This window comes from Hyalella azteca, unplaced genomic scaffold, assembly GCF_000764305.2.
Source record: "Hyalella azteca isolate HAZT.00-mixed unplaced genomic scaffold, Hazt_2.0.2 contig4222, whole genome shotgun sequence".
Taxonomy (NCBI): domain Eukaryota; kingdom Metazoa; phylum Arthropoda; class Malacostraca; order Amphipoda; family Hyalellidae; genus Hyalella; species Hyalella azteca.
Genome location: NW_025934443.1, coordinates 16,422 through 33,058, shown reverse-complemented (window position 1 = coordinate 33,058; position 16,637 = coordinate 16,422). Strand labels below are relative to the sequence as shown.

The following is a 16,637-nucleotide window of genomic DNA, read 5'->3' as shown; positions in this document are numbered from 1 at the left end:
GTAAGCCTCGTTTCTTATCTAGGCCCACCGACATGGTTATATCTTATCAGCAGCAGCAGCAGCTAAGCCAATCTTATGATAGAAGCATTCATCATCCTAAGACGCACAATTCCATAAAATACTCATCGAGATTTTCGAAGCATTCAACGCGTTGCAATGCTCACGCCAAACTACCAAATTAGAGCTGTACAATTTTCACTTTTATCTTCACCTAAATGATTTTTGTTCACTTTACAGAGAACGATTTTCTGTGGTGTTCACATCCATTTTATCTGTGCCCTGTCGGAAAATAAAATGATCAATTAATTAATTGATTGATGACGTAATTATTTTTTCCCCTGACCGCATAACAAACGTTTTCACAAAAAAATCGAAACTAATATTCTCGAAGTAATGTTTATGTTACAAACTTTAGCGTTTACTCCTCGTCAGCAAATTATTGTCCAAAAGTCCGTAAATTGGCATTCTGAGTTTACCGTCCCAACAGAAATAAATAAATTAACTTATTTCTTGATTTCATACTGAATAACAATCTAAATAATCTTTCCCGATAATTAAAAAAAACATTATCATTCGAATAATTTCAGTCATATTAACTGAAATTTACAAATACGTTATGCAGAAACCAAGTTAGAAGAAAATATCGACGTGGCATGATGAATATACAGCTTAACAACTCGTCGTTCCGTCGTTCAAAACTGAGAAGCGGATTCAACACAACGAGCGTTGATCAACCCATGGTTGAATTAATACAAAAATTGTTCTCGGCAGCTTCAGTAACTTTCGGAGAGAGTTTGGAAAAAACGGGGTTATTGGCAGGTGGTTACAACAAAAATACTGAATGTTAAATCCGCAAGTAAGATTACACAAACGAAGAAGAAAATAAAAATTTCAATTGTCCGGAACGACAGGTAATCTTAAAAAATTGTTCTTGTTCATTTATTATATATAGAAATGGGTACACGGTGAAAGCAAATTCAATCTATAATTGTCGTTAGGTAACAACAGGCCAGGTTGTCAGTGACTATAGTCACAGACTTAAGCACGAGAATCGCCTAAGCACACGTTCATTGCTCGCATTCGTAGGCAGTGGCCATACGTATTCGTATTAGACACACACCAACATAACTTATCACAGTAAGCTTTGTGGTTTACTTCAGCATTGCCAATTCTTCTACGAAAATCCATAGTAGGCGTTCAACTGCGTTCAAAGTTCAAACATCAACATAATATGGCAATCTATCAACATATGTACTGCAATCTATGCAGTACATAAACAACAAGCCTATGTTCAAGTCACCTATCGTTCAAGTGAGTCAGGAATTGTGGCAGGCAAGGACTCCAGACTGTAACGTCATCAGCTCAGCCGGCACACCTGAGAAGCAATGATGCATCATCAATTTCATCACTACACTGGAGTGACTGGACTGGAGCAATCCGGGCACAGAATCAACGGCTCTATGAGGTGGCGGGCGGTACATGCATCAGGCATCGGCTGGCGTTGTGTGCGCATACCAATGTTGTGATAAAATGCTGCTTTCAAGTTGTCACATTCATGGGCTCATGGCCTAGTATGGCTTCCATTACATAACAATAACAATCGATTAATATTTGAGTCACAACGCTAGTTACTCTACCAGAGGTCACATTGAGGCCTGCCTAACATTTTCTATAAGATAAAGAGAGAAAGATTATAATGTGCCATGAAATTGTAACAAAACGGCACCGTAAAGATATGGCAAAGTCGATTTAAATTACTAATTTGGCAATTATTCAGTTGATGTAAGAGTTGAAGTGTAGAGCTTTCCCACTTTTCTACAACCGAGAATCATTCAAACATTGTCATATTAATTAATTTATTACAAACGCATATTAAATTAAGTAAACTTCTACCGCTTTGTGCGCTTACCAAAGAAGGCAGTTGTCAACTCTCTCTGCGATGAAGTTTCAACTAACGTTTTCCTACTATGAGTATGAGGTAACAACTTAACAAGTGATTCCACACACTAGAGATACAGTATGATAGATTTAAAACATTAATTCAGTACATTTTTTAGATATAATTGTAAACTTAAAGACGTCATCTATGTTCATTCCTACAAACAGCACATTCCAGGAAAGATCTCACACATCTGGGCGACATAACTGCACTAACACAACCTCACAATGCGGTGGCACGCATGACACTGAATGAGAATGAGTACAAAGTTACGAACACTCACCTTTCGCAGACCTCATAGTAAAGTGCCGGAATTTTTGACGCCTTAATCTGTCGGAACAGAATCTGTTATATAGTCCATAAACTGAGGCTACCTTTTATCTTTTCCAACCTCTTGATGATGCTTATGTCAGCTGCCCGAATTCAGTGTATTTATACTCTTTTCACTGTCTTGAATCTAGCGTGAAGCGCAGGTATGTTAGAAAGACATTTAGTTTCTACACCCTTTTTACTCAAGGTAAGGGACTATTAGGTGTATTTAGCCACTGGAAAACACAAAAAATTGCTTGAAGGTACATTGTTGATAGATGTTAAGTTATGATATGCCTAATATTATAATATATAATCAATAGTATTTATTAACATGACATATAAAAGTTATACTATGATATTCGGTATGAGAAATTCAAATTTGGACAACAAAATCTGTCAATCGCATACTCATCTCATGTAAAAGTGGATTATGGCTTCGTTTTTACAACACTTCTCTTTAACTTCACTTCTTGTTGTTTGTTTGTCTGCCACAAATCTTATAATCAAAATTTAACACACTTCTACTTATCCTATCGATCTGAAATTTTGCGCACTTGCGTAAAGTTGGAGACAATGCCTGCATCAATTAACAAAATGAATATTTTTAATAGGTAAAAAAAATTTCTCCAGAATTAAAAAATTGAAAAAATAATTTTGTCAGCTATAAATCTTATTGTTGATATTTGACACACTTTTACCTGTCCAATTTATCTGAAAATTTGCATACTTGTGTGTAGTCGGAGGCAATTCATGAATCAACTGACAGAATAAATAATTTCGAAAAAATTTTTATATATTAAAATATTTTGAAAATTGAATTTTTTATATTCGAAAATAAAATTAGAAATTAATTGTACATACGGTATGTAACATTGGATACACTGGATTCCTTAGAAGTGTTGTCCTTAAAAAGTAATTTTTAAACGTATATTATTTAGCTAATGCAATCACAGCGAAATTAGAGTAAACGAAATTTAATTTTTTACTTTTAAGACAATTTTGACCTCACGAAAATAAATTGTTGAAGTGACTAATTAAGTAATTCAACTAAATCCTCCTGAACACAACTCGACAGCACAGCTTTAGGTCAATGTAATTAAAGGCTTTTTGAACGACATTTCCCGCATTTTTCCAACTAAGTATCATTCTCTCTTGGAATAATGTAAATTTGTGTGAAATTTTCGAACCGCAATCATTAAACTACTAGAGCCATCTTAGGAGGGCTTGTTAATGGAAGTTTTGGATGTTTTTTTATTCTTCTGACAAAAAACTTTTGAAAAATTAATCCTCCACTAAACCAAATCCTTCAACAGCAGACCAAGTTCGTGTTATCAATAATTTCTGGTTGGTTTAATTCCTAATCTAGACGTGGAAAAGTTGCAGCCATTAAAGGCTTATGTTGAATTTAAACTCTTTGCATTCCGTCGATGATGCATATCGTCTATGGTGCGCTCATCAACACGCTACTGTTCCTATCTCGAATGCTGGTGAAAATAACGTGCGTAATGGTAATAATAATGGATATCGAAATTGTTAAAATTCAAAAGAAATTCAGCGTTATAGCTCCAGACATCTTCATGAAGCTATAAATGCTCTTTGCACCAATAAATTAAAACTGAGAACTCCTATTATATAAGGAGTATTCCTGTTATCATGATAAACACTTAACTTGTTCAATGCGTGCTGAATGACACCACATTAATCTAATCATCTAAATAACTGTGTTGAACTCTAAACTAGCATTAGCCTTATTAATTAAGAGCTCGTCTAGCACAGCACCACATTCTTCATAATATTTTTGTCTCCCCTCGAGTTAGTATAGAAAAACGTTAGTTGTTAGGATATACTGATTTAAAGTAGGGGAACGTTAATATTTATCGACAATGAGGCTTTTGCATGTTGCACCTGAAATTACAGCGAGAAGTCCTTGATAAATTCAAGTGTATTAGGGATTTTTCGATAGCCCTACACGTTAAGGAAAAGATGGGTTGTGACATCCATACAAAACTTTCTGTTTTATTGAATCTTTTAATAATGACTTGAGTCTTGGGTCTATCTCATATTTTTGTTGGCAGCTAGAATTAAATACTTTCTTTAAAAGTTTACTGGTCTTCGCGAATCATGAATAGAATTAATCGTGAACTGATGAAAACCTTGATGTTTAACTATCTTAGCCAGTGGATGATATTAAATTAGATCCGTAAAATATTAGATCCGTTGTAAACAGTGCATGTTGTACCGATTGCCTTCAACGAAATATCAAGATGAAAGATCAGGTTTACTTGCTCATGTGTATGAGCTAGTGGCGGGCTGGGACTCTATTTAACCATCTAAAATTAAAAGATAAATATATAAATAATTTTTTTATTCTAATTCTTTGAAAGACTATCAATTTTAGTAAAAAAATTATTAGGAACGAAACTTAGCATGCGCAACACTGAAGCTTTAGATGAGCTTCAGTGCTGCTTTCTTCATTGATGTCAGAAAGTTCTAAAAATATTGGGGAAATAAAATTAATTTGTAAGAAACTGAAGCAGATTCCTGTAGTTTCAAACACGTAATAATAAGGCTAATATTAATAAAATCAATAATAATAATCTTACATAGTAAAAAACGTATGACGTGGGGATCCAACTTGTAATACAATTTAACAAAACGTTATCAGAGAAACATGAATTCGAAGTATAATGTCAAGAACTTTTTTCAGGATTGTTGGACAAATTTCTGCAATTTTTATAGCTAACGAAAAATGAAATTTTTACAAATTTTTTAGCTAACAGAAAATGAACATAGAGCTACGGAACTTGGTAAAATGATTCGCTTCAATTGTAAATATATGACATAAACGACTACTTTAGCTAGAATTATTTAATTTTCCGATTTAGAAATGCGCGGTAGTTAATTAGTACATTTATTTCATACCTATATTCAATGATTTTTCAACTAACGTCAGAGCAAAAAACTATACCCCTCATTTATCTTTAACATAATTATTTCAATTATCTTCTTAGTTTGTCTTCTTTGAGCTATCATTTTTCGTATTTAAATGGCCAATTTTAGGTAATTGTTAACTAGTCAATCAATAGATTAAAATCAGATGCCATCGTTGAACATTCCGCCGTTTCTGAAATAGCGAGCTCTAGTCAACGACATGGAACAGGCATAGCAATGAAGTATTGCTTGGCAGATATAGTGACAAAGCCGTCAGTGCAGTTGTCGAACCAATTGACTGGAGCAATGCACTGACTTCACGGCCCGGCAACTGATAACGCAATCTGTAAATGGTTTGAGTAAATCGATATGTTGAGAGTTCCATTTCGCTCCAGAATAGAACTAAATTGTATTTGTTGGGGCTAACCCAAGACACAGTTCATTCTAAATTACTCAAGCTCTTTAGGTTGTTGTGCACATCCAATGGTGTGTATATTTTTGGAATATAAATCAAGAAATGACAAATTTTAATGTTATATTATGATCACCGATGCAATGAACTTCGAAACTTAGATTAAAAAATTATAAACGCATTAAAAGAAAAAATTCGTACTTAAAAGAAGTTAAAGTTATATTAAGCTTTTCCTTCAACTCTCGTTGTGGTTTAGATGGCTTATGTACACATAAATCGGATTGGAGAGTTTTGAAAGATGAAAGGCAGGCTTGATTTTATATTCTTTATTTATCAAGCAGCACATCGGCATATTGAACTCCATAGAAAAATGTAACAAGTGTTTATCAGCGTCGCTATTGTCATACAAATAATGAAACTATTGTAATTTTTATATCTTAATCCAAATTTATATAACAGCTGTGTGGAATATTGCCGTAGACCTCGGCTATTGAAGTAGCCATTTACTTGAATTATTGCCCCCAGGAACTGATATTATAGTGAGGTTTCAGGGAAGATATTGATCATGATTAGAAACTTAATAGAGAATGTTCAAAGACGTGCAACAAGGATAATTCCAGGCTTGAAGGGCATGCAAGTCCTATGAAGAAAGATTGAAGATTATGAAGCTTCCAAGCCTCAGTTATCGACGTCTGCGTGGGGACCTCATCGAAGTATACAAGTATACTCATGGTTTATACAAGGTCCCCGAAGGGTTACTAGAATTTGAAACAAGAACCAACACCAGGGGCCACGGCTATAAGCTAAAAAAATTGCGCTGCAACTTCTCCACGCGACAAAATTTCTTCTCGCTTCGAATCACCGACATGTGGAACAGCCTCCCCGATGACATCGTTGGCGCTCCAAGTATGAACGCGTTCAAGAACAGACTAGATAAAGCTATGGAAAAATATATGTTCAGATTTGAAATGCCTAGCTCCTTATCGAACCCGGTGGAAGACTAGTAGCTACTTCAAACTATCGTCAGTCATGAAAAGATCCGGTCAAATGACACAATTTTAGATCTTCTATGAACAAGGCATGAAAAGGAAAAGAATCGGCGACAGGCCACATCAGGCCTACACTTCAGCGCCGACATCACTATGCTATGCTATGCTATGATTGATATCATGTCATTCATCTAAAACAATATTATGAAGACGTGTTGCTGCTCGGGACGCAATTAAAATTATGCTTTCTTCATCCCTACATCGTGCAGCCAGGCGATTTGTCCCATGAGCCACAGTAAATAAGTATGAATTTTTCTAGAGTATCTTTATTGGCGAGTGAAGCAACACTGAAAATATGTAATAGCTGAGACTTGGGAACAAGTCTGGGACTAAGTTCCAGGCTATTACTGAAACGCCTAAAAACAAATGAACCAAAATATATATGTTGCTTAGAACTATGTTGAATACGAATTAAGTATATAATAGGCAACGTTAAAATCAATCATTAGTTTTTAATATTTGTTCAAAATATACACGCATGACCAAAATGAATGTATCTCGAGAATGTATCTTACTCATCGAGTTCAGTCACGAAACTAAACAAGCTTTACTGATTCGACTATCCGTCAAACTCGCTCGAACATTATATAAAAAGCATAATCAGTTCAATCCCTAACATTGCGAAATCAATACAATGAAATTATTGAACAATTTCGGAGAGAGAATTCGAAATGGAATTCAATCAACCGCGTTATTAACAGACGAGTTCTCACGAGTCGGGTTTTGATGATGGAACTACACGAAGAAGCTTATCACAATTCAGGTGGTGGAATCTCACGATGAATATACAATGTCATGTCAGGTATAGAAAATGCGGCTATAGCTTTGATGAAATCAGCTGCGATAAAGCCGACCTCCGTCACTTACATACACCTGGAGGTGCTCGGGACTTCCCATTAAGATATTACTGAAGAGCTGTTATTAAGGAAAATAGTAACCGTCATAATATGAAGAAAGGGAAAAACGTCAATATTATTGGCTTTATTACTAAGAAAGTAACGGATTTTTTGTAATTATATTTCTGATCTGGCAAATATTATAGGGAATGAGGCTTAAATTGTACTCAAAGTTACAATTGAATATTTGGCATAAATTTTATTGCTTCTTATGGCGTCATTGCTTTATTATACCGATATGTTCTTATTAAATATATTATCCATTATTATTTCAGTTTATATTATCCATTCTTATTCTGCATAGACCAGTACTCAATAAATAATTTATTAGCATGCTCCATAAATTTTCGATGTGGTTCAGATGCGTGTAGTTGGCTTGTCAGTTCATCGCATCGTTCCGATCTTCATAAAAATGAAACGAAATATTCTTGTGTCATGTTTCATTTTCTTTCAGTTTCACCGATTTATTAAGAAATGATTAATCGTATATCCAGGGTAATTAATAAACGAGTCTTAATTACTACTCATACACAAGGCAATTAATAGCTTCCACTATTTTCTAAACCTGGGGGTCGGCTACATGGTCGATATCGACCCTCTGAGGGTAGAGAACAGAACTCGAAGGGTCGATAAATTGATATGGGATGAAAGAGGTTTGTTCAAGGATAGTAAAATGAGTCGATAAGGTTTTCCACGACTTTGCTCAGAAATATGTTTATTGTTGTAAATTTAAAGTTTAGTTAAACTTCAATCTACAAAATTCAAATGGAAAACTATACGTTGAAATATTATGAAGGAAACAAACAAGCTCGAACTCCAAACAAGCTCGAAAATCTATTCAGTTAGTGCAAATTCTGGGCAGCCGAGCATTGATAAATTGCCTTTTATGTTGAAAAAATTTAATCTCTGAACTCAACTTTTTATATATACAACTCAACTTAATGACTCAACTTATACTTACTACTTAAATTTTTTAAATTTAAATTTGTTCATGGCCCAAGTAAAGTTGGCCGAGCTGTTGGTTTTAGGTCGTTGCACTTCTCCAGTTATGACTGAAGATGAGAAGTACAATAACGTATCTTTCGTTAAACGTTGGGATCATTAGTCAGGAGCTGGACCCCACTCTAATCTACTGTCATTAACTTTTTGTTTACATTTTTGCAGGCTGTAATTGTATATCCATTATTACGAGTACGACCATTGTGTAAGATCTTCATAATCAGTGGATTAAGTACTTGCTTACTTGAGTTTTATATGTAGCTATATAGTCTACAGCTACAGCTTGTTGAAGTTTATGATTCCACGGAAGATATTTTTGGTTCAACAAAAATAAATATTCAGCATCACGCGACAAATTAGAAAGGTGCAATAGTCATTCGCGTTATGTCGCAAATCTTCTAACATAAATACAGAAAATCTTCACGACAAAATTGTAGCAACCATTCGAGCTCGAACAATTATCACGGGCTTTCAAGCAGAAATTGAAATATTAAATTGTTCATTGGAGCGTAAAGATATGAAATATTTTTAAAATAGTGAATGCTGGACTAGTCTGAGAACAATTCAGGCAATAACTTGAGATTTATTATGAATATCCGAATAAATTATATGCAAATAGCAAAATAGTTTCCAAGCTCTACAAGGTGTGCCCGAACGGCTTGTTCCTCCATTTGATATGAACACAGTCAATGAAATCAAGGATTATGACTTTGAAGATGAACTTGTCGCAATGGGCGTAGATTAGAAAACTAGAGCGTTGTTAGAACCTGAGGTCCTAGCTGAATATTAGACTCTGTCATTAATACAAATGTCTAATGTATCAAGTGTCCGACAGGAAGAAAGGTTGCCGTCCGTTGTTTCTTAACTGTGTCTACAACTGTGTTTCTCAAAGGCTGCAGGCGAACTGGTCAGATTGCAATTTAAAACTTAGACCTTATTTCACTATAAGAGTCTGAATATATTATATGACTGTGGCCATATTATTTCACAAAAACACGACTTGCCATTTGATTGCAATTTAAATTGATCCAAGGCGAATTTTGATACTCGCCTTGCCCTAAATTTTGATAGAATGTTGAAGATATTATAAATTCTATTCGTATTAAATGACTTGGTGATGAAAGTTGCCGATAGTAATTAAGCAATGAGTTAATAAATTAAGCGAATTATATTAGAAATTATATGGATTTGACATTGTTTCGAAGTCAATTAGAACTGTGGGGGAAACAAATTAAAATTACGACAAAAATAATAATTATATTCGATTAATTGTGTATGTACATATAGTTTGTATTAAAAAAAAATTTACGCCTTTTATATAACCTTATATTATGAATATTGTATGAAAGACTGAAGAAGCAAAAGGAAAAAATCACATTTTGTCAAGGTTTCTAAATTTCAATATTTACGTTTGGTACAAGAAAATAATTACTCAAAAATTTGATTCTTATGACTGCCTCTCAAGCCAATAACGGTGACCACCCTTACTATATATAGCCACCTGGCCTCGACAACACGGCTTACATGGAAGAAAAATAAAAGTTTTCAAACTTGAACGTATTTTGCAGTCGTCGTGGATGAAGAACAAACTCTTGCAGAGTAATGATTACGCCATCATCACACTGCCATGTCCGAACTTGAATGTCTTCTTGACAAATTGATAAGGCAATCTTGCTGATGTTTGCGGCGTAAGGTAATTTGACTGCCATAACATTCAATTTACCGCGTAAACGATACGAAATTTGACTGAATTGTTTGAAATTTGACTGAATTGTTGAAAGTGAATTGTTGAACACATTCGATTCTGCATTACCATTTAAAATCATTAAATTTCTACAAAAATTAATTATTCACATCAACCAGAAAATAATTCTTGAATATTCGAACTAAAACTGGAATTTTTTTCTATTCTTCAAAAGTTGAGAAATTATTAGAGTAATTCAATTATTGCAAAGAATACGCTGCAGCCTTGGGACATTGCGATGTGACTTTGATGAGATATTTTTTTCAAGGAATTCCCAAGATTGTGCCAAGTGCATGACGGTAAGCATGAGAATATAGCGCGTTGCAACAACTTGATAATGATCACTGCTACAATATAAAATGGGTCGCAAACCAGCGAAGTTCATCTGATCGAGATGAAGACTTTCGTACTGTTGAGCGTAATTGCCTTCGCTGCCGTGGTGAGTAGTCGCTAGATCTTGAAATATTATAGCCTCGATCGATAGTTCATATTTGATCGCTGCATTACGTTTTGTTTGCATTTTCTTGCTGACACCTCATTCTCGGATTAAAATTCATTAACAATACATAACGACGAAAGCAAATAAACTTTGATTCTTTATATGCATTTTGTAATTATTAACTCTCAATATAGCGACAAATGTAGTGATCGCACATTTCTTGCCCAGCTCGGCAACCCAGCGGCCAACACCGAGTGGCGCTGGAAGCCCAGGATGCCGACCTTGTCGAGCAATCCTCGCGCTCTGCCCCTGCACAAGTTCGTCGAAAGGCACGTCAGGAAGCCCTTCGTGCCCGGCACCAAGGCTGGTATGTCGAGACATGGTATTAAGTCATATTAAGTGTACGTCAGGAAACCCTTCGTGCCCGGCACCAAGGCTGGTATGTCGAGACATGGTATATTACATAAGTATTGGTGCTGAAGAATAGGCCCTGGGTCGTCATCGATTCTTGTAATTTTCCTGATTTGTTCAAATGAGATCAAAAAAATTGTCGTTCGAGATTTTCTCAGAACTGACGTTGAATTAAATAAATAATAGTTTTCTACCAATTTTCTACCAAGTTCGTGGGGTCCATGTGGAATGCCAGCAGAATTTTAAGCTAATTCTCAGTGATTCGTGCGAAAATGTTGGTATTAGCAAGCCATTTGCATCAATATCTGCATTAAAGAAAGATGACACAAGATTTCGCGGACCCTACATTAACTGAAACTAGAACTGACCATGTTATTCAATAATCTTAATTTTTTATGAAACGCAACTGTTTAACTTAGACATCAGTCGTTCACACTAGAATGATTTGATACGGAAGATGACTTTCCAGGGGCACATGATCTATGTTCAGAAATGCCATTGAATTTTACAAGCGAGAATAGTACGTCCACGATCTATTCAACAAGTATTTCAACACTAATTCCATTTAATTCTTTTCAGTCGCGGGCTGCGGTCCTACAAAGGATGCCTCGCGCATCGTGGGCGGCACAGAGGCGGTGCCTCACTCGTTCCCCTGGCAGGTTGCGCTCTTCATCGACGACGCTTACTTCTGCGGTGGCTCCTTGATCAGCGACGAGTGGGTGCTCACTGCCGGGCACTGCTTGGACGGGTGAGTTTCTCAGTCTTATTTTATCATAGCATGAGAGGTTATCTGGTTGATTAGATTTAAATGCAAATTTTTTATATTGATATTGTATTTCATCATTGATCCCAATTAGTTATTAGTGATCTAATTAGTTAAATGAACCTAAATTCAAAAGGAGGTGAAAAATTCACTTAAGTGCATGTTTCAGCTATCATTTACAAACGCAAACACTACTTTATGTTTAAATTTAAAATCTAAATATAAATTTTAATTAATCCAAAAGATCCCATTGATCCAAGATCTCCAATTTAAAAAGATCTCTAAATAGACCATTAAATTTTCTTCAACAAAGAAGCATAAGAAAGTAAACTTGACTGAAAGCATAGCATTATATTAAATCTGTACGAAAATAGCATTAAATCTGTACGAAATAGTACGGATAGTGAAAGTCAAGTTTTCGGTTAAACATAATTGAACAAAAAGAAAGCAATATCTGGTTTCCAGTAGCACAACGCTCGACGCATTTACGCTCACTGTCATGGGTGTTCTAACGTCAACTTTCTAACTGCATCAGAAAAACTCCTGTATAACTGAAAAAACATAAATTTTACCGATTATTTACTGAATCATTTTTATTCCAAATCTCATAATCTTATGCAGGGAAAGCTTCATAATGGTTCAAGAATCGATAAATCAAAGCCGATAAATTGGAGATATTATGTTCATAAATTCCTGATCTCCTGATCGGGAAGGTTGGGAAACCAAGCAAACTTTCAATTACCATCGTAAAGCTAAATAAGCGTTGGAATATTCGCTGAAGAATGATTTTTAAAGCTAGTTTCAAATAAATAGGATAGAAATTACTCCCGATTCGTTCCAGTTAGGAATGATTAATGAACATAGGACAAACTAGAGCGATTTTGAGTAAAATTGTTAATGTTGATCACATAAACGTTATGAACTTGTTCATTTGAACACGACCGACATAATCTCAACACGTATTATTATAAACTGTGCAGGGCTCAATCGGTTGAAGTGGTTGCAGGCGCTCACAACATCCGAGAAGCCGAACCGTCTCAGGTTCGGAAATATATTTTTCCTTATATATTTATTAGTTCTCAGAAAATTTTCCTATCGTAATAACTTGTACCCTATATCTATTTTGGCCCTAATTTTTTAACAACGACTCTAGATAACTCTTATCGCTTACTTTTAAGTGTATGATTGAAAATGAAATAATATAGTAAATTCTCCAGATGTAACTCCGTAGACGTTTATTAATAAGATCCTTTATGCTTTTTAATTCATTACTGCATGGAACCTGAGTCCTTCTTCGAGTTAAGCAAACTTTCTTAAATCTGACATTAGTGACCCTGCATACATAATTTTATATTTCAATTCTGTAGAATGTCGATATCAAGTTTCGATCCAAAATTAGAATGCTATGAATTTGTTTTCTCGCGTGCAACAGAAATATTCTTATATAGAAATTCTTCCCAATAAGCTAAAAAAAAATTTTTACGCTCAATCTTGCACCATTTTTTTAACTCCAAAGAAGTCATTCAAACAAGCGTAACAACTAGGAAACTTCTCACATTCTTTTTCCCAATTCCACATTTATACAACTAAACTGAAGGAATAACGCTTGATAAATAACGACTTAAATTCAAGTATGGCATCTTAGGTAAAAGTTTACCATAGTGTCTATGCACTTTGAAAAAGCATAAATCCGAAAATTTTCATAAAACTCATGGAGAATTTTTGTGCAGGTAACAATAACATCGACGAACCTGAAGGTGCACGAGGATTATGGCTCCATTCTTCTGAGGAACGATATCGCTATTCTCAAGCTGCCCAGCCCAATCACCTTCAATGGTAAGCGCGATACAATTTTCTGATTTCGACTTGGCTGATCTGAATTTATTAACTTATCAATTAATCGTCGGTTAGAGGGTTGGGCCAGCTATCACTATAAGGATTTGTGCTCACTTGTTATGCTTAAATTCATGTCTAGATTGAACGTTACTTGCAAATGCTTTTAGTTTGAGAAGAAGAGTGCTGTGGGTAAATTTATGAGCTTCTTCATCAGTACATGTTCCGATCTATAATTCTTCATACGACATTTTATTGAAAAAAATTTCCAAGTATTTTTTAAAATAATTATTTATTTTTGCAGAGTTCATTGCCCCCGTGTGCTTGCCTACGAGGAGTGACGCTATCCTGCCAGCGGGTACCAGCGTTACTGCCTCCGGCTGGGGGAAGACCCGAGACAGTGAGTGTGATGAACTGACTTTGGATAAGAAAATTATTCATAACATGGTTTCTTGAAATCAATTGATGTTTTATTGGTACTGCAAGATTTTATTTTTTACGTTTATTAAGGTGAGCTGAATGATAATTCACTTTTTTCATACGCATTCAAAAACCTTCATACAAAACAAAACTTCGCGTTTCTTTATTCGATCTTATCTTGGGTCAATTCTATTAGCTTATCCTTGGAAATTGAATTTCATTTTTATGCAGGTGGGATTTATATTTTCTGCTTCTGATTATAGACATTTTAAAGTGATACTTTCTTCTCCATCTCTCGAAATTCAAAATAATGTAATTCACTTGAGCTTAAAGCAACCTTATTCAAATATTTAGGACTTTTAGGCTTTTCGTCTCGTTCTTTTTTTCTAAAGTTGTCGTTTGAGTAAATTTATGACAAGGTAGAACCTTCTTCCGATAATTCATTTGGAATTCAGAATTAAGAGCATATAAAACAACCAAACAACATAAATATTTATCGTCAAACTAATCTGTTTTAAACCGCGTCATGGTTGAATGTGTGTGCTAAATTGTCTGCAAATGAATACAGACCCGAGTAGAATTTTCACCTGTCGCTAAATTAATACTTATTCATTATGTTACTATACAATACTTACTATACAATACTTCATTTCTTTCTGCGAATTCGCAGATTCATTGAGCATCAGTGACGTGCTGAACGAGTCCACAAACGACGTCATCACCGATAGTGACTGCGAGGTCTACTACGGCTCTACCATCAACGGCGGTGTTGTCTGTACCGACACTACCGGCGGTCACGGCACATGCAATGTAAGTACTTGATTGAAGAACTTCATTGTTGTGCCATTATTGCCATATAAGTCGTCACTTATCAGCTCCCGCTAAGTGACCACCTCGCCGTTCATCAGTAACAATCGTATAATACTGGTCATAATTACGATTTTTAGGGTTCGATTGCTATACAATAATCTGGAAGCTTTTTCGATTGCGCGTATAAGTTGAGGCCCAGTTTTGTTAACAAAGTGCATAGATCCTTTCTTTTGAAGACCGGCGTCTTAAGTGCTGTACTGAAGATCATGCAAAACCTGCCGGTACAAATTTTACGGCTAATGCCTTACTCTGTCTAGAAAGGTTATGAGCAGGCATAACAAAGCCATCGTCTTGATTGTGTGATAAGTAAACACAAGAATTATCTCAAAGAAAAGTTCTTGAATAACAAACCAAGGCGAGTTGCTTAATGAATTCAGTTACTTGATTAAATAACTTACAAATAATTTGGATCGAAGGAATATGTTCAAATACATCATGCGGAATTTTTTTCGTAGTACCATAGGCACTAGTATCTGTAGTTATTAAAATATTTCCGTTTATGAGTATTGACGATTCTCTGACAAATTTCTAAAAAAGTTGGCACAAATCGAATGCTAAAATTTTTCACAATTTTTGAGTCGGGTGATTTGAATCTCGATAGGGATTACATAATTACAATTTCTTTAAACCCATTGTTGCCATGGAGCATTCTCTGTTTCATATCAATTGAATTGCGTTCCCCCGTAGGGTGACTCCGGCGGACCCCTGAACTACCGCACCGGAGGCGTGACTGTGACCCGAGGCGTCACTTCTTTCGTGTCCAGCTCAGGATGCGCTGCTGGTCTCCCTGACGGCTTCACGCGCGTCATTTACCACCTTGACTGGATCGAAACCAACACCGGCATTATCATCGACAATTAAACACAATTGTCGCTCTAATAAAGCCGTAACAACTAACTACGTTTTGTTTTGTGGTCACTTTTTTAAGCACATGGATTGTTTTCATTAAGAAAAAGGGTACTATAGATCAAACAAGACGAACCATCTTTAACGCTTAACTTGAACGCTTCATCTCTTATCAAAGAGAAACATCGAAGGCGGAAATTTTCTATTTTGCTACTGAAATTCTAATCGTCATGATCAAGACAATCCGCCTTTCGTTTATTAAAGGCGCCGAGTGTCTTGAATTGCTCAGTATTGATACCAACATCGCATAGACGTAACTTAATTTTCTCCAATTAAATTTTAGCGGAATTTTTTTATGTGCTAGTTGTCCAAGAATGCTAACGAAATTCATTTCAAAGCAAAAGACATCTCTGCGAGGAATCAATATTTCATCATGCACTCCATATATCAAATTATTGATAAATAATGCAATCTATAATTGACTTTATATCCTATTCCAAATGAAGTTTATTCTCGCTCAAGAAAGTATAGAAAAAATACGTGCCAAATTTCTACATGACTAACTGATCATGTACATTATCTAAATTCAAGTTAATTTAGGTATATCTCAGCGTATCAAGATTTTAGTTCGTTCCTAATTAAAAATGTTAAAAGAAATGTCAAAATAGTTTTTTAGTTTAATCCGAGATAAAGCTGAAAACTTAACTGGGATTCTGTTGCACAACATTGCCTTTGATTTTTTTTAATTCATTGGATAGAGCTTGTAGAGAGCA

The 16,637-nt window shown here is 35.2% G+C and overlaps 2 protein-coding genes across 3 annotated transcripts in view; one reads left to right on the top strand and one right to left on the bottom strand.

Moving 5' to 3' along the window:
• The window catches only part of LOC108677608 (vascular endothelial growth factor receptor 1), a 68,856-nt gene extending 66,682 nt beyond the window's left edge, over window positions 1-2,174 (bottom strand). For both annotated transcript variants that reach the window (XM_018165855.2, XM_047879926.1), the window contains exon 1: window positions 1,910-2,174. The gene's annotated coding sequence lies outside the window, so the exon portion shown is untranslated. The remainder of the gene's footprint in view (window positions 1-1,909) is intronic.
• Window positions 2,175-10,636: 8,462 nt separating this feature from the next.
• LOC108677612 (brachyurin) lies at window positions 10,637-15,916 on the top strand. Its single transcript, XM_018165864.2, has 8 exons — window positions 10,637-10,721; window positions 10,950-11,088; window positions 11,712-11,880; window positions 12,876-12,936; window positions 13,626-13,731; window positions 14,033-14,128; window positions 14,819-14,958; window positions 15,706-15,916. The coding sequence occupies exons 1-8, from the start codon at window positions 10,677-10,679 to the stop codon at window positions 15,877-15,879; spliced, it is 930 nt and encodes a 309-aa protein (XP_018021353.1). The 5' UTR covers window positions 10,637-10,676; the 3' UTR covers window positions 15,880-15,916.
• The last annotated feature ends 721 nt before the right edge of the window (window positions 15,917-16,637 follow it).

Bases quoted from the DNA above. Each gene is read 5' to 3' on its own strand.
- LOC108677612 (XM_018165864.2), top strand. From the start codon at position 10,677: ATGAAGACTTTCGTACTGTTGAGCGTAATTGCCTTCGCTGCCGTG. The intron at 10,722-10,949 runs GTGAGTAGTCGC...TTTCTTGCCCAG, and splicing joins TAATTGCCTTCGCTGCCGTG to CTCGGCAACCCAGCGGCCAA. The intron at 13,732-14,032 runs GTAAGCGCGATA...TTATTTTTGCAG, and splicing joins CAGCCCAATCACCTTCAATG to AGTTCATTGCCCCCGTGTGC.